We start from the raw sequence: 27,356 nt of genomic DNA, 5'->3' as shown, positions 1-27,356 counted from the left end.
ATTATTATATTTATTTTATAGTCTTTAGTATTTTAATAATTATAATTTTTTGAATGTGTACTTACTCATCTCGACTCAGGATTCTTGTGGAATGTCTTCTTAAATGTTTTCGTAAACGTATAATATCTGTTAAAAAAGGCATTGTTTTACTACAATCATTACATTTTGCCTTATATCCCGGTAACTCCAAGTAATATTGTCTCAAGTCGTTAGGTAGTGTGAATGTGTCATTATTGAAAAATATTCCATGTTTATTTAAGTGTCCTATCATTATTGCTGGGCTGTTCGATGGATGAGGCATATGAATTTGTATTTTACAAATTGCGCATTTTACCAGCAAAAATTTCAATTCCTCGAAATAATCCCACAACTTGCTGCGTTTCTTTTTCGGTGTCATTATAACCGACCTGTAATACAAATTAATCGTTTGATACTAAATGTGATACAGTGAGCGCCTTAAGGGGATCCTATAGTGGCGGTAGTTACCGACATTTTTTCATTTTAAGGAATTTTTGAATTGGCTTTACAGAATTGCAAGTTTTTGGTCTAGAATTAAAGTACGCACAAAAATCTACATCGCGTTGTACGATTTCATATCGGGAACGAAAAAAAATTAAAAATTTTACTAATTTGGGCACATACAACTGTCATCTGGCGACAATAACAAAATTACTGCAGTTTATATATATATAATGACACCAAGGCGACGTAGGGACAACATGTAGGAACAATATCGAGTAAATAAAACTAAGATTCAACGTCTAGAAAAAAAGATTCCGTAAAATGAAGTTTTATTAAGCAAAAGCACATTTAGGTTGACAGGATAAGCAGTGTTGCGTGTAGCGAGAGATGGCGCAGCAATCGAACAAAGACAGATGCCTCTGGTTAGACACGGACAGACATAGATATATAACATAGAAAACAGGATTAGAAATGTTGACATTACCGACGTCGAGGAAGTTCGGCCTTCGCTATAGGATCCCCTTAAAAAGCGTTTGTAGAATTTTTCACAAAGGTAAAAAGAAGATATGGATTTTTTATATTAGGGCGTATGTTTAGATATATAATTACAATTTTCCTAATTACCATATCACGTACAGATATACAAATGTCACATTTTTATAAAAAGAGTAAATAATGCCAATAACCACATGTACGTGCTTTATTCCAACTCATTATTGGACAACATTTTTAAATAATATTTGATGTTATAATTTTATTTGTGTTATTTACTATAAAACTATAATATTAGTATTGTTGCGCCAAGTGAATACGATAAATTAGTAACATCTGATGTTTGTATAAAATATTTACAATGACATCAGAAAGTTTGCATCAAGTGAATGGGATATAAATTAGTAGTAACATCTGATTTTCCTAAATGATGTTTTTTTATTATATGTAGTTGTTGGGTACGTGTTCTTTTTCAGAACACGTATACAACAAGTATAATAAAGAAACTTTATTTAAAAAATTCTCGATGTTACTAATTTATCTTGTTTACTTAATCCAAACTTTGGGGTAACATTGTTTTTGTAGCAAGAAACATACATGAAATTATATGTCAAAATTAAATCAAAATTGTTGTCTAAAGAGAATATATTTATCTCAAAAACAATTGGCAATCAATACATAATAGCTTCACAACGTTTCAACCCAGGATCCTTATCAAGTAATCCAACAAAATACTCTCACTCTCTGTCTAATGCTTATGAAATTTTGGCAGAAACATCATACATGAAAGACTAGAAATTAACAGAAAATAAGTATGATGCACAGCAAAACGAGTAAAAAAAAGAGTACCTATTTACACAGAGAATGTCCCATGATATGGCTCCAATTCGTATTGCGTACCATACAAGCGAAATTCACAATATCAAAGTGGCATACACGAAATACCAAAATTACAGAGCTACAAAACGAAACATGTTCACACGATGGAAGTGAGGAACAAACTGACAGTCTCGCATAAGTTTAAAAATTAAAAATTTTTTTTCAATAAAGATTTTGTACGGAGCACGTATACCTGCGCATTTTATTAACTCTTTTAAGAAGGTAAGTTTTGTACGGATATTACTCCTTTTACAATTACATGAGAACCATGAAAAGATAAAACCTTTGATAAATTAAAAACATGAACAATACAGAAGTCAACGATTGTTCTGCAGTATGTTAACGTCCTACAGAAATATTCGTATCATAACCCGTTGAACTTGAAATGCTTGGTCTGCATCGAAATCGGAATTATATAAAATTGGAAATTGGAATTATATAAAATATTAACGTTATAAATTATCCTTTGCAGAAAAATAAATATTTTAATAATAAAATGTCATTATATTATGTGGTACAAGCAAAACAAATAATTACCTATCACGTGCCTTTGTTTCCTTTCTCGATTGTTCACACATTTGAGGATCCAAATCAACTGTTTCTTGACTTTGACATTCTGCAGCGGGATTTGTATTATAAGCCATTGAACTTGAAGTGCTTGGTCTACATTGAAATACGTAGTCATTAGAAATATACTTATTTAAAACGCTAATGTTGTAAATTATTTTTTTGGAAAAGAGTAAATATTTAACCCTCGGAGAACACATATATTTTTTTATTCACGGAGAACACTTTGGGTCAATCTGACCCTACACACACTTTGATCGTCTACCATTTTAAATTGACGAGTGCAATCAACTTGAAAAAATTTCCAGATGTACTTGGAAGCTTGGAACATTGTTAAATCAATTAATATAAATAAAAAATGCCGTTGGAATTATTTACAAAAAACGTAATTTACGAAAAAAAATTTATTTTTTTTATTTTTAATATTTCTGGCTAAAAATTTTTCTGACAAAAAACACAGGGTCAAATTGATCCTATGTGTTTTCCGAGGTTTAAATATCAACATACCATTATATTGTATGATATAAGCAATACGAATACTTACTCTTTAAGAGCGTCTGTTTTTTCTGTCGTTTCTTTAAATGATTGAACAAGCAAGTCAGATGTATCTTGACTTTGACGTTCTGCAAAAGGATCCACACCATTATCCGCTAAACTTGAAGTGCTTGATCTGCATTGAAATACGATGAAATTAGAAATGGAAAATATGTAAATGGAAATTATTTAAAATATTAAAGTTGTAAATTACTCTTTCGCAATTAAAGAGTAAACATTTAAATATCAAGATATTATTACATTGTGTGATATAAGAAAAACGAATAATTACTCATTATGTGCGCCTGTTTTTCCTGCCGTTTCTTTAAATGATTGACCGGACAAACCAGATGTATCTTGACTTTGACATTCTGCAGAAAGATCCATAACACAACACGTCAAAGTTGAAGTGCTTCGACTGCATTAAAATATGGTGCAATTAGATATGGAAAATATGTAAATGGAAATTATTTAAAATATTAAAGTTGTAAATTACTCTCTCGCAAAAGTAAACATTTAAATATCGAGATATTATTATATTGTGTGATATAAGAAAACGAATAATTACTTATTGAGTGCGACTGTTTTTTCTGTCGTTTCTTTAAATGATTGAACGGGCAAACTAGATGTATCTTGACTTTGACGTTCTGCAGAAGGATCCATACCATTATCCGCTAAACTTGAAATGTTTGGTCTGCATAGAAAAGTGGTGTGATTAAAATTAGAAAAAGGTAATAATTATTAAAATACTACAACTGTACGTATTACTTAATGCTATTATATGTACTTATTGTAGGTGAACCGTAATGGAGTGAAGTTTTGTAAGTGAGAATGAGGAAGAGGAAGAAAGAGAAAAAAATAGGGAGAGAATGTTTTATACCTCAAATTTCTGTAATGCTAATATCAAACAACTAGCTTGATTTGTTCTAGTTGCAGTTGAAAGAAATGTACATAAATTCACACGAATAATTTTATTACTTTACTAAAATCCTGTCCTGACCGTAAAATGGTGTATCTCCCTAATTCAACTTGTGATTTTTTTACGTTACAATGACGTTCTTGAGTAACGTCACTGAAAGAGACGTTTTTCCTAATAAATAATTTATAATAGAGACTGCCTTAATCCTTTAACTGCTTTAGAGAATACTCGCTCGACGATATTGCCTGTCAGACGCTTTATTAACTTAGACCGCAAGTTTGTCAAGCAAATTTTCATAATTTGACTACAAATATGATTAAAAATCGAGAATGTTTAATCAACAGCAACTAATGTTTTATTTTCTTGATATTTGAGGTAAGAAAAGAAGTAAAAAGAAGAAATGCGTAAAGAAAAAATACCAATGTATTTGAATTGTTTTTCTGTGTGATAAATTTGAAAGCATAGAACAACACAAAGAGCTACATTACAATGCTTACGATTTGACTTCTGAGAGTCTGAGTAGTTTCCTAAACAAACGAATTAACTCGTCCGAAGCGTCTGACGGACGATCGTCGTCCGCGAGTATTTTCGTCTATAGCAATTAACGCGGTTAATATGAGTACACGTTTAAACATAAGACGAATACGGTTACAAATTAAAACGGTAGAAAATGATAGAATGTTCTCATGAAAAATTGTAGAATATGTCAGAATAAATTAGGTTGGTGCTATATATAATAATAATTTCAAGGATAACGAATAATCAATATCACTATTGTGGGATTATTTTCCGCGCCCGGTCGATAATCGATAATCGAGGATCGAACGTCTTCGCAAAGTTGTGCGCGACGACCGCTCCGATCGTCAGTCAGTCGGAGAGAGCAAGTCGAGCAATACAGAGTGACGTCGCGCGTTCACTAACGAGTAAGACAGTATTAAGAGTTACGTTCGTCCGAGATACGAGACATTTAGCGAGTTATATACGAGTAATCGGGATACGAGATAGAGTTAAGATAAGAGACGATAAGAGTTCATATTTGTATCGTCCGTCATTACTTATATATTCATTGCATCGCTTTTGTCATAACTATTTGCCTAATTTATAAATTTGCTCAAAATAAATATTCATATAACGTTAATCATTTATTCCGACTCTACAAGTATTTATTTATTAATCCTACACTATGTTGACATTTGACCTACACCTATATTCAAATGATAAAGAACCGTTAATTGTTGGCTAATAAAATTTTTTATTAATTATTAATCATTTATGTAATATATGGATGGCAGATTTGAGTTGTGCTATATAGATGTTATTAAATTGAGCTATTTAATTTGAATACCTATAAGAACTGGGTATAATATTATACATTTTATACAGGGTGTTTTCTAAGTAAGTACACAAACTTGAAGGAGATATTCCTTGGCTTATTTTAAGAAAAAAAGGTCCTATAAACATGTGTTCTAAACTACTTTGTCTTCAAAACACATGGTGTCAAAAACACATGCCCCAGATAGGTTAAAAAATAATTCATCGGTACTGGAAGATACATTTCTTAATACCGCATATACGCATACTAAATTTGAATGAAATATCTTTAAACGTTTTCTAGATTTTCAGTTTTCATTTTTTTTTTTTTTTTTTTTTTCACAATTTTGACATCCTGTATTTTGAAAACGATATAGTTTAAGACACATGTTTAGACAATTTTTTCTTTTTCAAGTAAGCCAAAAAATATCCCCTTCAAGTTTGTTTACTTACTTAGGAAACTGTCTTGAATTTCTACAGTGTTAATGTCAACCAAATAGACATCTAATTTAAATTTCTGGTCTATATCTATGATGCATAAAAGAACGTGAAATAATTGACTCAAATTTATTTAAATTATTCAAAATAATTGAAATATTATTTTTATTACTATTTGAGAAACGTATTTATGATCAAAATTGTAAATAAATATTATATGAATTACCTGATAAAAACTTGTATTCGCGTTTTATCTTTAGCTGCTGATCGTTTTATTGCATTTATTTTATAGACTTTAGTATTTTATTAATTTTTTGAATGTGTACTTACTCATCTCGACTCAGGATTCTTGTGGAATGTCTTCTTAAATGTTTTCGTAAACGTACAATATTTGTTAAGAAGGACATTGTTTTACCGCAATCATTACATTTTGCCTTATATCCCGGTAACTCCGAGTAATATTTCTTCAAGTCGTCAGGAAGTGTGAAAGTGTCATTATTGAAAAATATTCCATGTCTATTTAAGTGTCCTATCATTATTGCTGTGCTGTTTGATAGATGAGGCATATAAATTTCCATTTTACAAATTGCGCACTTTATTAGCGAAGGTTTCAATTGCTCGAAATAATTCCACAAAAAGCTGCGTTTTCTTTTCAGTGCCATTATGACTGACCTGTAATAAAGATTAATCGTCTGATACTAAATGTGATACAGTGAGCGCCTTAAAAAGCGCTTGCAGAATTTCTTACAAAGGTAAAAAAGTGAGCAAGTAGAAACTTGCACATTGCTTCCTTATAGTTTTTAAGTGTGCAAGTAGAAACCTGCACATTGCTCCCTCTATGAGGAAGCCTGTTTTTGTATGCATAATTATTAGTAGATATTTATTAATTTGGCTTCCTCATAGAGGAAGCAATGCAGGTTTCTACTTGCACACTTAAAAACTATAAGGAACCAATGTGCAAGTTTCTACTTGCTCACTTAAAAACTATGAAGAAGCAATGTGCAAGTTTCTACTTGCACACTTTTTTTATGGATAGAGTATCATTAAAGATAGATTAGTGTTGAATATTTGGCAATGATCGGTGAAGGGGTTACCAATTTTTGCCTAAAAAGTGTACAAATCATACACGTAATCTTATATATAAAGTATCATTAAAGGGTGGTTGTTTCGAATTTGGCGAAGATTAGTGAAAGGGTTACCGATTTCTGCCTAAAAAATGTATAAGGTAGATCGAGGCAAATCGGATTACTAATTAGCACGATAAAATTGCTCGTTTAAAATAAAATACTAACAAAAATTGTCTTACAACTTATATTAATCCGATTTGCCTCAATCTACCCTAAGTTATTTGATGGGTAGCCAATCCTCAAAACCGATCCTCAAAAAATTTAAATTCGACGTTTTTGAACATAAGCAACACATTGGCATCGAAAACTCAAAAAACAATTTTTACTTCGGTCTTTTCTACCCCTATTTCATATATAATTCTTTTAAATTCGGTTGATTAGACTTAGCTTTATATACGATCAAAATTATGGACCTTTGATCGCGTATAAAGCTGGGTCTAATCAACCAATGGCATCAAAAACTCAAAAAACAATTTTTATCTCGGTCTTTTCTACCCCTATTTCATATATAATTCTTTTAAATTCGGTTGATTAGACTTATTGTTAGCTTGATATGCGATCAAAATTATGGACCTTTGATCGCGTATAAAGCTCGGTCTAATCATCCAAATCTTAAAAAATTATATATGAAATAGGGATAGAAAAGACTAAAAAATATAATAAAATTAGAAATAGATCGATATCTTCAAATTTGCGGAAGTTAGAGCAACCATGCACGGACATTTCTAAAAAAATTTAAAATTTAAAAAAAAAAGAACCCCTTTACCGATCATCGCCAAATTCAATACCAACCTTCCTTGAATGATACTCTATCGATTAAAAAAAACAACCCGATATCTCAATATTTACGGAAGTTAGAGCAACCACGGACATCAAATCTGCACATACACACATACGGACATGCGATTTTAATGCGATATTTCGACATTTTAGAACACTGTGAACATATTGGCATCAAAAACTCAAAAACCAATCTCTTCTTCTACCCCTATTTTATATATAAATCGTTTAAATTTGGTTGATTAGACCCAACTTTATACGCAATCAAAGGTTCATATACAAAATTCACGAAAACAAAGCTTCCTCTATGAGGAAGCAAAAGAAGTATAATTTTTTTTTATTGGGGCGTATGTTTATATGGATATGTAGTTCAAATTTATATAATTACTAGATCACGTACAGATATACAAAAATTACATTTTTCTGAAAATATAAATAACGTCAATAATAATCAAATGTACGTGCTCTATAGAACTCATTATTGGAAAATATTCTGAAATAATATTTGATGTTATAATTTTATTTGTGTTTTTTACTATAAAAACAATCAGAATTTTTGCGCTAAGTGAATATGACAAATTAGTAACATCTTATATGTTTCTCCAAAATATTTACAATAATATTCGGAAGTTTGCATCAAGTAAATAGGATAAGTTAGTAGTAACATCTGATTTTCTTAAAGACGCAGACAGCAACGTGTCTACATTGTTGTGGCATGTTGCCAACATAGTATGTGTTGCTATCAGAATTGTGGCAACTGAGTCCGCATTTGTCGGCAAGTTGATGCCTTCACGATATGACAATTTTGTACAACTACTTGCCAGCAACTTGTTGGCAACTTATATGCTGCGGTCTAAAATCGTCTGATTCAAAATTCGAGCTGTAGCTGTCATGTTGCTTTAATAATTCATAAGATCACACAATGCTGTTATATTGCTAGCAACGCGAAGTAAATTTGATGCTGTTCTCTTGCCGACAAATTGCTGGCAATACATATATCCAATATTGCCTGCGTGTTGCTTCAAATATTGAATTACTCGACATCAATTGAAGCAAATGTACGGCAAGTTGTCAGCATCATAAGCAATCACAGGTTTGCGCAATTTTGATCAGACACGCTTTGCTATCTGGGAATTTATTTTATTCGTTTGATGCAAACTTTCGAGTATCATTGTTTTTGTAGAAAAAAAGCAATTATAATTGTATGACAAAATTAGATCAAATTTTTTTTCAATAAAGATTGTGTATGGAGCACATATACCTGGCATTTTATTTACTTTTTTAAGAAGGTACGCTTTGTACGGATATCACTCCTTTTTTACAATTACATGAAAACCATGGAAATATAAAACCTATGATATATTAACTTGCAAATAAAAAAACGCGGACAATACAGAAGCCAACGATTATTCTGCAGTATGTTAACGTTCTGCAGAAGGGTTTGTATCATATAATCCGTTGAACTTGAAATGCTTGGTCTGCATCAAAATGTGTTGCAATTAAAAATAGAATTATATAAAATATTAACGTTATAAATTATCCTTTGCAGAAGAGTAAATATTTTAATAATAATATGTCATTATATTGTGTGATACAAGCAAAACAAATAATTACCTATCACGTGCCCTTGTTTCCTTTCTCGATTGTTCACACGTTTGAGGACCCAAGTCAACTGTTTTCTGACTTTGACGTTCTGCAGAAGGATTCGTATTGAAATCCATTGAACTTGAAGTGCTTGATCTGCATTGAAATACGGTGCAATTAGAAATGGAATTATTTAAGACATTAACGTTGTAAGTTATTCTTTTGAAAAAGAGTAAATATTTAAATATCAAGTTATCATTATATTGTATAATAAGCAAGACTAATAGTTACTCATTAAGAACGCCTGTTTTTTCTGTCGTTTCTTTAAATGATTGAACGGGCAAGCCAGATGTATCTTGACTTTGACGTTCTGCAGAAAGATCCATACCATTATCCGCTAAACTTAAAGTGCTTGATCTGCATTGAAATACGGTGCAATTAGAAATGAAAAATATGTAAATAGAAATTATTTAAGATATTAAAGCTGTAAATCACTCTCTCGCAAAAAAGTAAACATTTAAATATCGAGATATCATTATATTGTATGACATAAGCAAAACGAATAATTACTCGTTAAGAGCGCCTGTTTTTTGAATTTTTTCTGTCGTTTCTTTAAATGATTGAACGGGCAAGCCAGATAGTTCTTCACTTTGACGTTCTGCAGTAGGATCCACACTATAATCCGCTAAACTTGAAGTGCTTGGTCTGCATTGAAATACGGTGCAAATAGAAATAGAAAATATTTAAATGAAAAATATTTAAATAAAAATTATTTAAAACATTAACGTTGTAAATCATTACTTTGCAAAGAGTAAATATTTAAATATCAAGATATTACTATACTGTATGATATAAGCAAAACAAATAATTACTCATTAAGTTCGCCTGTTTCTTCTGCCGTTTCTCTAAATGATTGAACGGGCAAACTAGATGTATCTTGACTTTGACGTTCTGCAGAAGGATCCACACTATAATCCGCTAAACTTGAAGTGCTTGGTCTGCATTAAAATACGGTGCAAATAGAAATAGAAAATATTTTAGTAAAAATTATTTAAAACATTAACGTTGTAAATCATTACTTTGCAAAAGAGTAAATATTTAAATATCAAGATATTACTATACTGTATGATATAAGCAAAACAAATAATTACTTATCAAGTGCGCCTGTTTCTTCTGCCATTTCTTTAAGTGATTGAACTGGCAAACCAGATAGTTCTCCACTTTGACGTTCTGCAGTAGGATCCATACTATAATCCACTGAACTTGAAGTGCTGGGTCTGTGTAGGAATGTGTTGTGATTAAAAGTAAATAAGAGTAAGTAATTATTAAATATGTCACAGTTGTAAGTTATATTTGTGCAGAAAAGTTAATATTTAACTAGTTGGATACCATTACATTGTATGATATAAGTTATAAGCAAAACAAATAATTACTTATCAAATGCGCTTATTTCTTTTCTCGTTTGTCCAAATAATTGATCGGGCAAACCAGGTGATTCTTGAATTTGACATTCTGCAGCAGGATTCGTATCAATACCCATTGAAATTGAGGTGTTTGGTCTGCATAGAAATGTGTTGCAATTAGAAATAAAATTATACTAAATATTAACGTCATAAGTTATTCTTTTGCAGAAGAATAAATATTTCAATAATAAGATATTATAATTGTGTGATATTATATGAACAAAACAAATAATTAGATAATTACCCATCAAGTGCCCCTGTTTTTTTTCTCGATTGTTCAGATCGAAGAACAAAATCAATTATTTCCTGAATTTGACGTTCTAGATTAGGATCCATATCGTGACCTGTTGAACTTGAAGTGCTTGATCTGCATTGAAGTACGGAGCAATTAGAAATGGAATTATTTAAAACATTAACGTTGTAAATTATTTTTTTGCAAAGAGTTAATATTTAATAATCAAGTTATCATTATATTGTATAACAAGCAAAACGAATAATTACACATTAAATGCGCCTGTTTTTTCCTTAAATGATTGAACAGGCAAACCAGATGTATCTTGACTTTGACGTTCTGCAGAAGAATCCATAGTATTATCCGCTAAACTTGAAGTACTTGGTCTGCATAGAAAAATAATGTGATTAAAAATAGAAAAAAAGTAATAATTATTAAAATACTACAACTTTATGTATTACTTAATACTATTATGTATTTATTGACGGTGAACCGTAATAGAGTGAAGTTTTGTAAGTGAGAGTGAGTAGGAGGAGGAAAGAAAAAGAGATAGGGAGAGAATGTTTTATACCTCGAATGTCTGTGATGCTAATGTCAAGCAATTATTGTCTAGACTAAATTTGTGATTAATAGATAAGTGAAACACGACCGATATGATATAAAATCAAGTTAGGGAGAAACGCTATTTTAACGTAATTGTTCTATTCTAGCTTTAGTTGAGATAAAGAAATGTACATAAATTCACACAAATAATTTTATTAAGCTACCGAATTCTGTCTTGACTGTAAAACGGCGTATCTTCCGAGTTAAACTTATAATATTTTGTGCATTACAACGACGTTCCTCTTTAATCTGATTGTATATTATATCCGTCGTGTTTCACTTATTTATTGCTGGCATAAAAATTTTTGAAATTTTTTGTAATTACGCTGCCTGAAAGAAACGTCTTTCTTAATATATAATTTATAATAGAGGTTGTCTTAATGTGAGTACGCGTTTAAACATAAGACATATACGGTCACCAATTAAAACCATAAAAATATAAAATTTTTGATACATAAAAAACTGTTTGTTATAGAAAGGGACCTCTGCCAATACCCAATTGCTTCGTCCTGAGTTATTATAGTTTTCGTGATTCTGAACATATGTCTGCCGTGTCACAACCATAGAAAATTGAAAGATAAAAGAATATGGGGCTCTGAAGTCATAGAATCTGAGTGTCTGCCAGAGTCTCTTTCAGATAACCTGATGCCTTCTTTTATATGTAAAGAGTACATATGCGCGTGTATTTGTGAATGTTGAGTGTCTTCATGTATGTGTTTGCGTTATTTGTGTACGTATATGTACACGTGTACTTGTTTGTATGAATATTTTTTCGTTTGTGATTAAGTAGAAAATACTCTGTATATACATACTCTCGCACATTAATTTCAATATCTTTAAGAACTATGTATAAATCATGCAGTTTATATTTTTGCAGTAACACGAGCGAATTCTATGACCGTTATGATATGCAATCAAATAATTAAACTAAATCGCCATCTACGGTCAAATTATGATATATTTTTTATGTATTACACATATCTTTTTCAAAATTAAACTTTAACAAAATTTATTTAAACTAAATGCGAAATAATGGAAAAATTATTATTAGCACGTTTTGAGAGACACATTTATGATCAATATTGCTAATAAATATATGAATGCTCTCACAAAAACTTTCATTTGCTCAATTTTCTTTAGTTATTGATTGTTTTATTATTACATTTATTTTATAATTTTTAGTATTTTAATAATTTTTTGAATGTGTACTTACTCATCTCGGTTTAGAATTCTTGTGGAATGTCTTCTTAAATGTTTTCGTAAACGTGCAATATTTGTTAGGAAAGACTTTGTTTTACCACAATTTTTACATTTTGCCTTATGTCCCGGTAACTCCGAGTAATATTGCCTCAAATCGTCAGGTAGTGCGAAAGTGTCATTATTGAGAAATATTCCATGTTTAATTGATAAGTGTGCTCTGAATATTGGCACGAGTCTTGATTGATGAGGTATCTGAATTTCTTTTTTACAGGTCATGCACTTTATCAGCGAAGGTTTTAATTCCTCGAAATAATTCCAAAACTCCCTACGTTTTTTTATGCATAAAAGAACGTGAAAATAAGCGAATCAAATTTATTTAAACTATATATACAAAATAATTGAAATATTAATATTATTACGAAATATTATTATTATTATTTGAAAGGCACATTTATGATCGAAATTGCAAATAAGTGTTACATGGGTGCCCTGATAAAAACTTTTATTTGATTGTTTTTTTAGCTATGTTTTATTATTATATTTATTTTATAGTCTCCAGTATTTTAATAATTTTTTGAATGTGTACTTACTCATCTCGATTCAGGATTCTTGTGGAATGTCTTCTTAAATGTTTTCGTAAATGTGCAATATTTGTTAAAATAGACTTTGTTTTACCACAATCATTACATTTTGCCTTATGTCCCGGTAACTCCGAGTAATATTGCCTTAAGTCGGCAGGTAGTGTGTCATTATCGAGAAATATTCCGTGTCTAATTAATAAGTGTGCTCTAAACATTTTTGAGCGTCTTGTTGGCTGAGGTATCCTAATTTCTTTTTTACAGATTGTGCACTTTACCAACGAAGGTTTTAATTGTTCGAAATAACTCCACTGCTTGCTGCGTTTTCTTTTCGGTGCCATTATAACAGTCCTGTAATATAGATTGTCTCATACTAAATGTGATACAGTGAGCGCCTTAAAAAATGCTTGTAGAATTTCTCACAAAGATCAAAAAGAGGTTTTTTTTTATTAGAGTGTATGTTTATATAGATATATAATTTAAATTTTCTTAATTACCAGATCACGTACAAATCTACAAAATTTAAGTTAAAAAAATTTTGAATAATATTTGATGTTATAATTTTATTTGTGTTTTTTACTATACTAGACACCACAGACGCGCGCTTCGCGTGCACTATTTAGCTTTAAGGTGGTTCATGCATTTAGGTCAAATGTAGTTAGCCCGGAAAATGTCATATGACATGAAAGATTAACGTTCCTAGAGTGTGTCTGTAAAATTTCGGATTTTTTAACCGTTTGGTTCCGGAGATGTCCGTAAACTTTGCCAATTTAACGCGGGGGGGGGGGAAGCCCCTCTTGCGAAAAACGAGGCTAAAGCACTTATGCTGCAAAAATTACAATATTTCAAAAATAGATGAACGAACCAAAAACTGACGAAACGATGCAATAAACATTTTGCAAGATACTGGACGAAGCCCGAGTTCATTGACCGTACTATATAATAATAAAACGTAATTTTCGATTGACTAAATTGACAACACGGAACTGACAGCTGGACTCGAGCGGCATTAGCGGCAGCTTGGCAACGCATGTGTCAGCTGATGAGTATAGCGCATATCCCAAAACATTCAACGTTTACCATGTTCTGGACGCTGAATAACAAAGAGTGAAACAAAAATATTCGTCCATTTCTAAAGAGAATTAAAATTAAGTTTGATCAAGATCTGCAATACTGAATAAACAAGTTTTAATACAATGAGGTTATAAAATGTCCAAATAATGTTAACATGCATTGTTTATTCTATTTATCATATAACGTTGCCGCGCTGCTGTTGTACATATATTCACACGGCTCACAACTCTAGTAAAAGATGTGACTTTTGTCTCAATATTTTAATTACGTAGAGGTCGTATAACATTAAATATGTCATAAATAATAAATCTAATTATATGCTGATTTTTACGGACAAAAATCACACTTATTTATCACTAATAAGAATAGTTGCCTATTTGACTTGCAAGTAATGCATGAACCACCTTAACATTACATACAATACAACTGTCAAAATATACGATGACAGCTGCTCATGAAGTAAGCGCAGTGAGAAAACCAATCGACATCGCGGAAAAGCAACAACAATAAACTTCGATAGATTCGAGTATCGACTTTACATGCCTTGGATGAAAAAACAATATTAGAAATTTTGCACCAAGTGAATATGATAATTCAGTAACCTTTGATGTTTCTTTAAAATATTTACAATAATACCCAAAAGTTTGCATCAAGTGAATCGATTATTAAATTAGTAGTAACATCTGATTTTCTTAATAATGTTTTTTGCTTCCTCATAGAGGAAAATTTGTTTTCGTTAAAAAAAATTTTTTTTTTGTTTTTCTGAATGTGTTCAGAATGTTCTAAAACGTCGAAAAATTGCAATTTTAAAAAATGTCTGTATGTATGTATGTGTGTATGTGTGAATGTGTGTATGTGTGAATGTGTGTATGTGTGTATGTGTGTATGTGTGTGTGTATGTGCAAAATTTACCGAAATTTCTATAACTCCAGAACTAATCAACCAAATCTTAACGAATTATATATGAAATAAGGGTAGAAAAAACTGAAGAATATATAGAATTAATAAAAATTGCTAATAATCAAGGGGTTCTTTTTTAATAAAATTTTGAATTTTTGCAGAAATGTTTGTTTATGCTTTAATTTCCGCAAATTTGGAGATATCGATCTATTTCTAATTTTATTATATTTTTCAGTCTTTTCTACCCCTATTTCATATACAATTCTTTAAGATTTGGTTGATTAGACTCAGCTTTATACGCGATCAAAGGTCCCTAATTTTTAGAAAAATGTCTGTAATAGCTTTAACTTCTGTAAATTTTAAGATATCGGTCTATTTTTAATTTTGTTATATTCTTCAGTCTTCTCTATTTCTATTTTATATAGTTCTTTAAGGCCGGTATTCATAGTCGGGTCTTATATTCAAGATCGTCTTAAGTCTTAAGGCGTCATCAGCTAATCAGAGGGCTGTATTAGCATCTTAAGACGTCACTTCCTCTTCATAGAGGAAGCCAAGTGCAAATTTCTAATTTGCACCATTTTAATCTTGCTTCTCTTTTGCCTTTTCCGCCTCTTTTGCTTCCTCATAGAGAAAGCTTTGTTTTTTTTTTCTTTTTCTCTTAAAATTTTTCTATATATTACATCTTTTTTATATATTTTTTTATATTATAAAAAATCTTTTTTATATTTCTAAATGTTATACCTTATTTTTATTATAGTTTTTGTGTACGTGTTCTTTACTAGATATTTATTATATTTGCTGTGTACGTGCTTTTTTTTAGAATACATACACAACGAATATGTAGTAATAAAGAAACATCATTTAAGAAATCAGATGTTACTAATTTATCTCATTCACTTGATGCAAACTTTCGAGTATAATTGTTTTTGTAGCAAGACACACAAATAAAGTTATATGACTAAATTAGATCAAAATTTTTTAAAATGAAGATTGTGTATAAAGCACGTATACCTGGCGCATTTTATTATCTTTTTTCAAAAAAGGTATGTTTTGTACGGATATTTTAGATAAAATTAAATTAATCTTTTGTAGAAGAGTAAGTATTTCAAGAGTAAGATATCATTAAATTGTATGATATAAACAAAACAGATAATTACCCAATACGTGCCCTTGTTTCTTTTTGCGATTGTTCACATGTTTGAGGATCCAAATCATCTTGACTTTGACATTCTGCAGTAGGATTTGTATCAAAACCCGTTGTAATTGAAGTGCTTGGTCTACATTGAAAAGGGTGCAATTAGAAACAAAATTATGTAAAATATTAACGTTGTAAAATTACTTTCTTGCAAAAGAGTAAAAAATTGTAAATCTTGTAAAAGAGTAAAAAATTAAATATCAAGATATCGTTATATTGTATGATATAAGCAAAACAAATAATCACTCATTAAATGCGCCTGTTTTTTCTGTCGTTTCTTTAAATGATTGAACGGGCAAACCAGACATATCTTGACTCTGACGTTCTGCAGAAGGATCCATACCATTATCCGCTAAACTTGAAGTGCTTGGTCTGCATAGAAAAGTAGTGTGATTAAAATTAGAAAAAGGTAATAATTATTAAAATACTACAACTGTACGTATTACTTAATGCTATTATATGTACTTATTGTAGGTGAACCGTAATGGAGTAAAGTTTTGTAAGTGAGAGTGAGAAGGAGGAAGGAAGAGAAAGCGACAGGGAGAGAATGTTTCATATCCCAAATTTCTGTAATGTTAATGTCAAACAATTAATGTCTAAACTGAATTTCTGATTAATACAGTAAATAAGTGAAACTCGACCGATATGATATAAAATCAAATTAGGGAAAAATGCTATTTTAACGTAATTGTTCTATTCTAGCTTTAGTTGAGATGAAGAATATTCCAGCAAAAATGTTTTGTATAAAAACATATTTAAATATATATAATCATATAATATTAAGGAATGCCCCCGGGCAATTAAAGCGGATAGGCTTTTTTTTGCTTATCTATATTAGATATAGCGCTATATGAGTCTCTGCAGGAAGAAGGAGCGACCGGTCGCCGTCATTGCCGATGCCATAGGCAGTGCGAAAAAACGTAATTGCTCTCGTGCGTTTTTTATGAAAAAAAAATAAATTTTGTGTTTTCTTGCGATTTTCGCTAAGGTAGCGTAGCTTGATTATTAATAGTAATTGTTCCTTAACTACTATGAATGTTTTTTTATTAGAATTCTCTGTTTTTAAAACTCTACTGGAGTTTAAAATTTTTCTCTTGTTGCTCATGCTTATTTTAACTTTTCCTAGTTCACGCTAAGTAAGTCTTTTGGGCATAGCGGATAAACCATATTCTCTTCGGTCACAGGCTGGTATTCATAGTCAGATTTTATATTTAAAACTGTCTTAAGTACAATCTTAAGATGCCATAAAGTGTCCATAAATCAATCACAGAGCCATATTACTTAAGACATTATACTTAAGAAAGTCTTGAAATTAGAACGGATTATGAATACGGGCCATATTTGTGACTGCTGTTTTTTCTGTTTTAAGATGGTTTTTTAATACAAATGTAAAACAGACCAAGCGAAATAAACGGAGACCAGTTTCAGTGACCCGTCCGCTTTACCCAGAGGTGTCCGGCAAAGCGGACAGTTTCTTTTACTTAAATTTTTGATTGCAAAGAGGTTTAAATGTTTAACTTTTTTATTTTTTTGCTTCCTCATAGAGGAAGCTTTGTTTTCGTGAATTTCATATATGAACCTTTGATTGCGTTTAAGTTGGATTTAATCAACCAAATTCAAAAAAATTATATATGAAATAAAAGTAGAAAAAACCAATGAAGAGATTGGTTTTTGAGTTTTTTCTGCCAATATGTTCAGATCGTTGTAAAACGTTAAAATATCGCCTAAAAAAAATGTCTGTGTGTGTGTGTATGTGCAGATTTGATGTCCGTGGTTGCTCTAACTTCCGTAAATATTGAGATATCGGGTTGTTTTTTTTTAATCGATAGAGTATCATTCAAGGAAGGTTGGTATTGAATTTGGCGATGATCGGTAAAGGGGTTCTTTTTTTTAAAAATTTTAAATTTTTTTAGAAATGTCCGTGGTTGTTCTAACTTCCGCAAATTTGGAGATATCGATCTATTTCTAATTTTATTATATTTTTTAGTCTTTTCTATCTTTATTTCATATATAATTTTTTAAGATTTGGATGATTAGACCGAGCTTTATACGCGATGAAAGGTCCATAATTTTGATCGCATATAAAGCTAATTTTAATCAACCGAATTTAAAAGAATTATATATGAAATAAGGGTAGAAAAAATCGAGGTAAAAATTGTTTTTTGAGTTTTCGATGCCAATGGTTGATTAGACCCAGCTTTATACGCGATCAAAAGTCCATAATTTTGATCGCATATAAAGCTAAGTCTAATCAACCTAATTTAAAAGAATTATATATGAAATAGGGGTAGAAAAAACCAAAGTAAAAATTGTATTTTGAGTTTTCGATGCCAATGTGTTGCTTATGTTCGAAAACGTCGAATTTAAATTTATTGAGGATCGGTTTTGAGGATCGGCTATCCATCAAATAACTTAGAGTAAATTCAACACCAAATTCAACACCAATCTATCTTTAATGATACTCTATCCATAAAAAAAAGTGTGCAAGTAGAAACTTGCACATTGCTTCCTCATAATTTTTAAGTGTGCAAGTAGAAACTTGCACATTGCTTCCTCATAGTTTTTTAGTGTGCAAGTAGAAACTTGCACATTGCTTTCTCATAGTTTTTAAATGTGCAAGTAGAAACTTGTGTACATTGCTTCCTTATAGTTTTTAAGTGAGCAAGTAGAAACTTGCACATTGCTTCCTTATAGTTTTTAAGTGAGCAAGTAGAAACTCGCACATTGCTTCCTTATAGTTTTTAAGTGTGCAAGTAGAAACCTGCATTGTTTCCTCTATGAGGAAGCCAAATTAATAAATATCTACTAATAATTATGCATACAAAAACAGGCTTCCTCATAGAGAAATCAATGTGCAGGTTTCTACTTGCACACTTAAAAACTATAAGAAAGCAATGTGCACACAAGTTTCTACTTGCTCACTTAAGAACTATGAGGAAGCAATGTGCAAGTTTCTACTTTCTCACTTAAAAACTATAAGGAAGCAATGTACAAGTTTCTACTTGCACATTTAAAAACTATGAGAAAGCAATGTGCAAGTTTCTACTTGCACACTAAAAAACTATGAGGAAGCAATGTGCAAGTTTCTACTTGCACACTTTTTTAAGTTGATTACTTCGAGAGGATTATTAGATAAAAAAAGTTTCCAATTTTTAACTGTCTTTCTTCTTGCTAAACCTTAACACATCCGCGCTGCAGGGCTTCCCCTGTATAAAATATTATATAAAATATGTCCATATATGTCCATACTACGTTTTTTTCTCTTGTATAATTTCTGTTTGTATGTACAAGAAAAATAATTAAAAAAAAAATTAGAAAATAATTAAAAAGATAATGTTTTTTTTACAAAAAAATAAAGTCTAAGCAAATGTGAAAAATTTGCTCATATATAATTAAATAATTTTAAACGGCCAATTTCGAGCTATTACCAGATGTTAGAAAAATATTTAATACATTCAATAATAGTATACAGACTTGTTTACGTTTCGTGCCTTACTTGGCCTTCTTCAGAACAATAAAAAAATTATAAAGAAAAACGCATTATAATATATAGCATTATTCTACAAACAAAACAAATCAATTCGATCCAACGCCACAATTCAGATTAATTCGATCTCACCCAAGTAATTGGACAATTAGTCATGTTGAAGTCAGAAATATATTGTCAAATATTCGTCAATCTACACGCAGAATCGGTCGTTTCCTTCGTTGCATGACACTTATGCGTCCATGAAAGGCTTATGGTCTTCCAAAGATTCACAAAAAGAACGTTCCCTTTAGAATAATAGTCTCATCTGTCAACACGGCTCTGTATAATTTAGCAGCTTTTCTGCAAAAAATTTTAGCTGAAAGTTTACCAAAACCAAAAAGCCACGTCAACAACAGTTTTGAATTGTGTACTGACCTATCGAAAATAAAAGTGCAGAAGTCGGAGATTCTGATCTCATTGGACGCGGTATCATTGTTTACGAATGTTCCATCTGAGTTGGTCGTGGAGGATTTAAAAAAGAGATGGAAGTTTATAAAAACAAAAACAAGTTTATCTCGTGCTGAATTTATTACTGCAGTCAAATTTGTACTGGCTTCCACCTTTTTCACGTTTAACGGTGTCACCTATAAGCAAACATTTGGATCTCCAATGGGCTCCCCTTTATCCCCGACAGTGGCCGACATTGTTATGGAGGATTTGGAGAAAAGGGTTTTGGGCGCATTGGACATCCATCTATCGTCGTCGTTTTACAAGCGCTATAGTGGATGACATTATTATGAAGATTCCTAAAGACAACGTTCAGGATGTTCTGGATCACTTTAACCGTTATCATGATAGACTTAATTTTACAATAGAGTACGAAAATAATGGCCGTCTTAGCTTTCTGGATTTGATGTTGATTGTAAGGGGAGACACGATTATAACAGATTAGTTCCACAAAGAAACTTTTTCTGGTAGGCTATTATTGTCCTTCTTTTCGAATCATCCTATCCAACACAAAATAGGAACAATCTATAGCCTAGTGGACAAAGCAATCATGTTATCACATCCCAGTTTTATAATAAAAATTTAAATTTTGTCATCAATTGCTTGGAAACGGATATCCCATCGATCTAATATTCTTGCATATTAACAAAAGACTGAGAAAACTTCAGTCCATAAAGAATAATAATACGGGTAATGATTCCGAATGTGCACAGCAAACAAAAAGTTTTATTGTTATGCCGTATTTAAAACATACTTCCGAAATCATCGCCTCAGCAGTCGATAAAACTGAAAATTTGGTGGAATACCGCACTCTTAACAATCTTAGTAGCATCATTAAGGTCCATAAGGATAAGAACGCCCATTTTTCCGTAATTTACAAAATCTGTTGTAAAAATTGTGATGCCTCTTACGTCGGTCAAACTAAGAGGCAATTACAAAGCAGATTAAAGGAACATAAAAGCAATATAAGATTAGACGAGTCCAAACATTCCGTTGTCTCAGAACATACCACAAAATTCAATCATTCATTTGACTGGGAAAATGCACGCATCTTAGAAATTGAGCATAATTACAAAAAAAGATTAACCGCAGAAATGATACATATTAAAGAGCAAACTAATGGTATAAATTTAAATAAGGACACGGAACTACTAAACGATGCCGATTTTGATATCTTGAATCGGTTATCTTAATTCATCTGTTTTGTTAATAACAATGATCATTGTTTACTGTGCCCTTGCGATGCGGGTATTGTCTCAGTCGTCTGTTATATCCTTCGCGACGAACACACGCTTTGTGAGACGATGAAAGGAATTCATCCTAGTTCTTTGTTTCATTGACCGCTTATGTGAGTCCGTTTATAACGCTAAACTCGTTTTAATCTAATTTTCGTTTTGATCTTATGTAAGTTCTAACTTTGATATAGTTGCCACTAAGGTCTGGCGACAAAGGATCTCACATCTATACGGGTTTCATGGACGCATAAGTGTCATGCAGCGAAGAAAACGACCGATTCTGCGTGTAGACGAATTGACGAATATTTGGCAATATATTTCTGACTTCAATACGACTAATTGTCCAATTACTTGGGTGAGACCGAATTAATGTGAATTGTGGCGTTGGATCGAATTGATCCGTTTTGTTCGTAGAATAATGCGATATATTATAATGCGTTTTTCTTTATAATTTTTTTATTGTTCTGAAGAAGGCCAAGTAAGGCACGAAACGTAAACAAGTCTGTATACTATTATTGAATGTATTGAATATTTTTCTAACATCTAGTAATAGCTCGAAATTGGCCGTTTGAAATTATTTAGCTGTTGCTTTGTCGAGCGAAACTTTTGTTAATTTTCATATATAATTATATATAATTGTATTTTATATACAATCATTACATTTATGTATGATTATATATGATTATATATAGGCAAATAAATGAACAATGCAAGAACAATAAAAAACAATGCGAAAATTATTCTTTTGGATAAACTTCCGAATACCTCCCGATTTTGATAAAATTTCACAGATATATAGTACTCACTAAATGCAGTCAAAACCTACAGTGTTAACTTCCGCAAATGCTTAGTTTCTAAAACAAAAAATTTAATTTTTCGACAAAATTAACGTCTTCATGTTCTTGTAATAAAAATAAATTATATCTTACTTTATGAATTGAGAATAACATTAAAAAAAAGATAACCAATGGTGTTGTGTGGGTGGAAAAGTGCATGCGTGGATGCAGTAGGTTCCGCCCCCCTGCGGGGGGCTCCACTACCATTGAACTAGACGCATAGTGTGCCTTGCAAAGTACATAGGTACGTGAATTTTCCACGCGTGAAAAGTTGTAAATCCATGTGGCACTTTTCTAGTGGGCGATATGGAGTGGACCTCGTTTCGAGTGGAAAGTTGTAATGAGTCTATCACATACTAAATCATAATTTTATAAAAATTAAAAATAATTAAATAAAAATAAAAAAAAGGGTTAAATTTTTAATTTTTAATAGATTTATTACGTCTTCAACCAGAATATACTTCTTTGATATCTAAAATTAATTTTGAAAAGGTTTTAAATTGTGTTTGACTATACATATACTTTATTTGAACATTTTATGCCTTTATTTTTCTCGATAAAAATCCATTTAAGGGTATTTATTTGGAGGCCATTTGAAATATTTCCACCAAATAATACGTAAATTGGGCGTGAGAGGTTTTCGGAAGTTCATCCATCCTTTTAATTATTTTCTAATTCTTTTTCTTATAATTCTTCTTGTACATACAAATTGCAGAGATTATACAAGAAAAAAAAACATATATGAACATATACTATATAAAATGTTATATAATCTATACTATATTTATAATAGGTTGCGGTTCGGCGAGCGGAGCGAGCGGTTGGCCCGGAGTTAAGAGGGGCGAGTAGGAGGTGATTTTTGGTGGAGAAAAGGTCGGGGGGATGGAATAATGTGGTGGAGGTTTCTCACAAAGATAAAAAAGAGATATAGTTTATTTATTAAGATGTACGTTTATACGGATATATAGTTTGAATTTACCTAACTACCGGATCTCGCACATAAATATCCAAACTTACCTTTTTCCAAGAAAGATTTTTATGGAATGTCTTTTTATATGTACTCGTAAATATCCCGTATGTCTTAAAAAAGACATTGTTTTGCCACAATCTTTACATTTTGCTTCACGGAGAAAAAGTTACGGTTGCTACAACAGAATAATGCTGTTAATTTTCGCCCATCCATACAAAAGGGTTATGGAAACCATAGTACTCTGGAAGTGACCTATGGTTTCCATATGGTTGCCCTAACCTTAGTGAAGGTAGCTACTATATGGATGTTGCAACCATAATATATGGATGTTACAACCATAATGAACAAATATTCACCCGACAAAAAAAAAATTATTTATTTTGAAATTTTATTACTATTTTTTAACTAAATTTGTTTCTTAAGATGCAGTCTATGATTATAAATATTTTCTCGTATTTAAAAACACATATAAAAACACACCTACCTTGGTGGGATTCGAACTCGGGACCTCTGGATCGTGAGCCAACTGCCTTACGTGGTAGACCACTTCTTAATTTAATGTTAGTGTTATATATAGTCTACATATGGCAACCAGCGCAAATATATAATTTTTCAAAAATCATCTTAAGAAACAAATTCAGTTTAAAAAGAGTTATAAAATTTTGAATTGGATATATGATATAATATTTCTTATAATGTCGGGTGAATGTCAGAAACCAGTGTCGGCTCATTACAAAATTTTGTGTTCGTAAATATATTTATGAAAAAAGTTTATTTATAAAGGCCTATCTACATAAGACGCAGAACGCGAGTCGCAAGACACACGCACAGTCTACATGTCAATCTAACCTCTATACACAAAGAGGTTAGATTGACATGTAGACTGTGTGTGTGCTTGCGACTCGCGTTCTGCGTCTTATGTAGATAGGCCTTAAAGTTAAAACATCCTTATCAAATCCAATTTATTCTATGCAGAAATTCTTTTGCGCGCGCAATGGAACTAAACTCTCAATCATGCAGTGATTCAGTGCTGTACCGTGCAGCTATATCTTATGGATCTCTCAACCATAATAGTTGTACTGCAGACCACATAAGAGGGATAGCAATAATCCTTTGGTTGAGGCAACCATATACGAGGGTATTATAACCGAATGTTACGTATCGTAAGAACTACGGTTATGACAACTGTATAAATGGGCATATCTTAACAGCTACATTCAATGTAATATCAATTTAATTTGAATTCACATACATTTCTCTTTTAATCATAGAGAACATTGTTGTAACAACCGTAACAATTTTCTCCGTGTTTATATCCCGGTAACTGCGAGTAATATTGTTTTAAGTGGTCAGGTAGTGTGGAAGTATCATCATCGAGAGATATTCCATGTACATTAAATAAGTGGGCTCTCATTATTGTTGTGCGAGTTTGTGGATGAAATAACTCAATTTCTTTTTTACAGGTCATGCACTTCACCAGCAAAGGTTTCAATTCCTCAAAATAATTCCACAACTTGCTGCGTTTTTTTTTCGATGCCGTAACCTTTCTGTAATACAGACTGTCTAATATTAAATGTGGTACAGTGATTGTCTCAACAAGCGATTGTAGAATATCTCACAAAAATCATAAAAAGGCATGGTCCACTTATTAGGATGTATGTTTATGCGGATATATAGTTAAAATTTTCATAATTACCAGATTGCGTACAGATTTTAAAACATATCTTTTTCAATTAGAAGGATAAAAAACGTACCAAATGTATACGTGCACATTTATGATCAAAATTGTAAGTAAATATTATATGGATGCCCTGACAAAAACTATATTATTCGCTCAATTTTCTTTAGTTATTGATTGTTTTACGATCACATTTATTCTATAATCTTTAGCATTTTAATAATTTTTTGAATGTGTACTTACTTATTTCGACTCTGGATTTTTATGGAATGTCTCCTTAAATGATCTCGTAAATGTCCCGTATGTGTTAAAAAACACATTGTTTTGCTACAATTTTTACATTTTGCCTTATATTCCGGTAACTCCGATAAATATTGTTTTAAGTCGTCAGGTAGTGTGAGAGTGTCATCATCGAGAGATATTCCATGTTTTTTCAATAAGTGTACTCTCATTGTTTTTATGCGGTTTGTTATTCCATATATCTTAATTTTTTTTTTACAGGTTGTACACTTTACCAGCAAAGAATTCAGTTCTTCAAAATAATTCCACAACGTGCTCCATTTTCTTTTCGATGTCATAACCGTTCTGTAATACATATTGTTTAATATTAAATATGGTATAGGACTTGGTTAGATGGCGCGTGTGTGAATGGTAGCGGTGAAAGTGCGTTGTGCGATTTTAGCTTTGTTTCTGGGTTTAAAGATTAGTATGTGCCCAAACAGCATTTTGACGTCCGCCCGACGTTAAGATAAACACACTTAACGTTGGTATCCAACGTTTTCGTTACGTCGTTTCAACTCTCTTTTGCACTAATTTGGGGAATCAAATTTAGGTTGTACCAACGTTGGGATCCGACTTATATAAGTTAAATTGAGGTTACATTTTTTCCACCAGTTTCAACGTTGGTATAAGTAATTTTTGTAAACTTTGATTTTGTACACTCTGCTAGACCTGAGGTTATTTTTTCACAACGTACATTTTAGGTGTAATTTTCGTGCTTCCATTCAAACCATATGACGGCATTGGTGTAATAAATGTATCATAATACGTACTTATCAATTTGGCACAAATAAAATGGCTTTAGAGGAAAAATTAGTTTGCGCAGGCTTTGATACTATTGTAATTTTGCCATAAATACACGAACCCAGCACTGAAAATTTATAACGTAACCCACTTTATTGATAAATGTGGAAATGATAGGTCAAAATTAGACGAATCCCTTCTAAAATATTCCAATTTACTAAATATTCTATTAAATAACTAAAATTTTCAAAATATAGATTTTAATTTTTTTTTATCAAAATTACTTTTAAGATAAACATGTTGTCAAAACTTTAACAACAGATATTACATAAATGCTTTAAATTGTTAATAAAGTGCGTTAAAAAATATAAATTTAAAGATACTGGAAAATGGCGGATTATTTGCCTTTCTCTTTGAGGAATGAAAATGGCGAAGTCAGCGTTCCACAACGTCAGTCAGAAATGACCACAGGCGACGTTTCACAACGTTAGCGTTTTACAACGTTTGATAACAAAACGTTGGTTTACGTTGGGAATTACGTATTGAAGTCGCTCGAAATGTGTAGTGCAGAGTATAACGTCAGACGAACGTTAAATATCTTAACGTCGGGTAATAGGATTTAACTGTTTCAAAAGACGTTGGGAAAGTGATAAAAAAAGCACGTCGTAATTTTAACGTTAAGACAACGTCCAAAGACGTTAGTAATTATAGATTATATTTTATAACTTTCTTGGACTGTTTACAACGCTGTGATTAGTAGAAAAGTAGTCCTTAGTCGGAAAGTGCTTAACCGAAAAATGCTGCTTGGGTGACAAGTAGGGATAATGAAAAGATAGGGTGTAAGTAGGGGATGCGATGAGAATGAAGGGAAATAGTAGGATGCAAGTAGAAAAAACTAGTATAGAAGTGTTTGGAGAACGTGGTAGGATGAGGTTATGGTGACGAGTCAGTTAGGCGGTAAAGACGGTAAAGGTAATGTAGGTAAAGTAGGGAAGGTTTCAATCGATAGTTGTAAAGAAGATTGTATGATAAGGGATTAGCTAAGGAGCCTTAATTTAGTCGTAAATTAAGCATAGGTTAAGAAAATAGTTAAAGGGATGACAGGTTGAACTCAGAACACAGATAAATTTTAGATTGGGAAGTATAGGATCAAGAATAAGAAGAGGAAGAAGAGTAAAAGGGAAGAAAACAGGAGAGGACAAAAGGCCGCTGTTATAGAAGAGGTTATACAAAACAAGAGAGGATTGAAGGTGAAGAAGAAAGAAGAAAAAAGTAGTTGTAAAAACTCTCGAGTTCCGGC

At 31.5% G+C, this 27,356-nt stretch overlaps 1 protein-coding gene across 5 annotated transcripts in view; it reads right to left on the bottom strand.

Annotated features, from left to right (window-relative positions):
- The window catches only part of LOC139807985 (uncharacterized), a 35,497-nt gene that overhangs the window by 3,409 nt on the left and 4,732 nt on the right, over nucleotides 1-27,356 (bottom strand). For 3 of the 5 annotated variants that reach the window (XM_071769539.1, XM_071769541.1, XM_071769542.1), the window contains 19 exons: nucleotides 25,277-25,618; nucleotides 16,585-16,710; nucleotides 16,301-16,420; nucleotides 13,182-13,520; nucleotides 12,605-12,916; nucleotides 11,058-11,174; nucleotides 10,801-10,923; nucleotides 10,527-10,652; nucleotides 10,245-10,370; nucleotides 9,966-10,091; nucleotides 9,664-9,798; nucleotides 9,385-9,510; nucleotides 9,124-9,249; nucleotides 5,933-6,274; nucleotides 3,503-3,628; nucleotides 3,227-3,352; nucleotides 2,945-3,070; nucleotides 2,371-2,496; nucleotides 66-407 (listed from right to left, as the gene is read on the bottom strand). In XM_071769539.1, coding sequence (XP_071625640.1) covers nucleotides 66-407; nucleotides 2,371-2,496; nucleotides 2,945-3,070; nucleotides 3,227-3,352; nucleotides 3,503-3,628; nucleotides 5,933-6,274; nucleotides 9,124-9,249; nucleotides 9,385-9,510; nucleotides 9,664-9,798; nucleotides 9,966-10,091; nucleotides 10,245-10,370; nucleotides 10,527-10,652; nucleotides 10,801-10,923; nucleotides 11,058-11,174; nucleotides 12,605-12,916; nucleotides 13,182-13,520; nucleotides 16,301-16,420; nucleotides 16,585-16,710; nucleotides 25,277-25,618 — 3,432 coding nt within the window. Of the gene's footprint in view, nucleotides 1-65; nucleotides 408-438; nucleotides 984-2,370; nucleotides 2,497-2,944; nucleotides 3,071-3,226; nucleotides 3,353-3,502; nucleotides 3,629-5,932; nucleotides 6,275-9,123; nucleotides 9,250-9,384; nucleotides 9,511-9,663; nucleotides 9,799-9,965; nucleotides 10,092-10,244; nucleotides 10,371-10,526; nucleotides 10,653-10,800; nucleotides 10,924-11,057; nucleotides 11,175-12,604; nucleotides 12,917-13,181; nucleotides 13,521-16,300; nucleotides 16,421-16,584; nucleotides 16,711-25,276; nucleotides 25,619-27,356 lie in introns of those variants that run through there. The other 2 variants (XM_071769540.1, XM_071769543.1) reach the window with 2 other exon arrangements.

The sequence above is a fragment of the Temnothorax longispinosus genome, chromosome 2, assembly GCF_030848805.1.
Source record: "Temnothorax longispinosus isolate EJ_2023e chromosome 2, Tlon_JGU_v1, whole genome shotgun sequence".
NCBI lineage: Eukaryota > Metazoa > Arthropoda > Insecta > Hymenoptera > Formicidae > Temnothorax > Temnothorax longispinosus.
The sequence above is the reverse complement of the archived record's forward strand: the minus strand, read 5'-3'. Positions and strand labels throughout refer to the sequence as shown.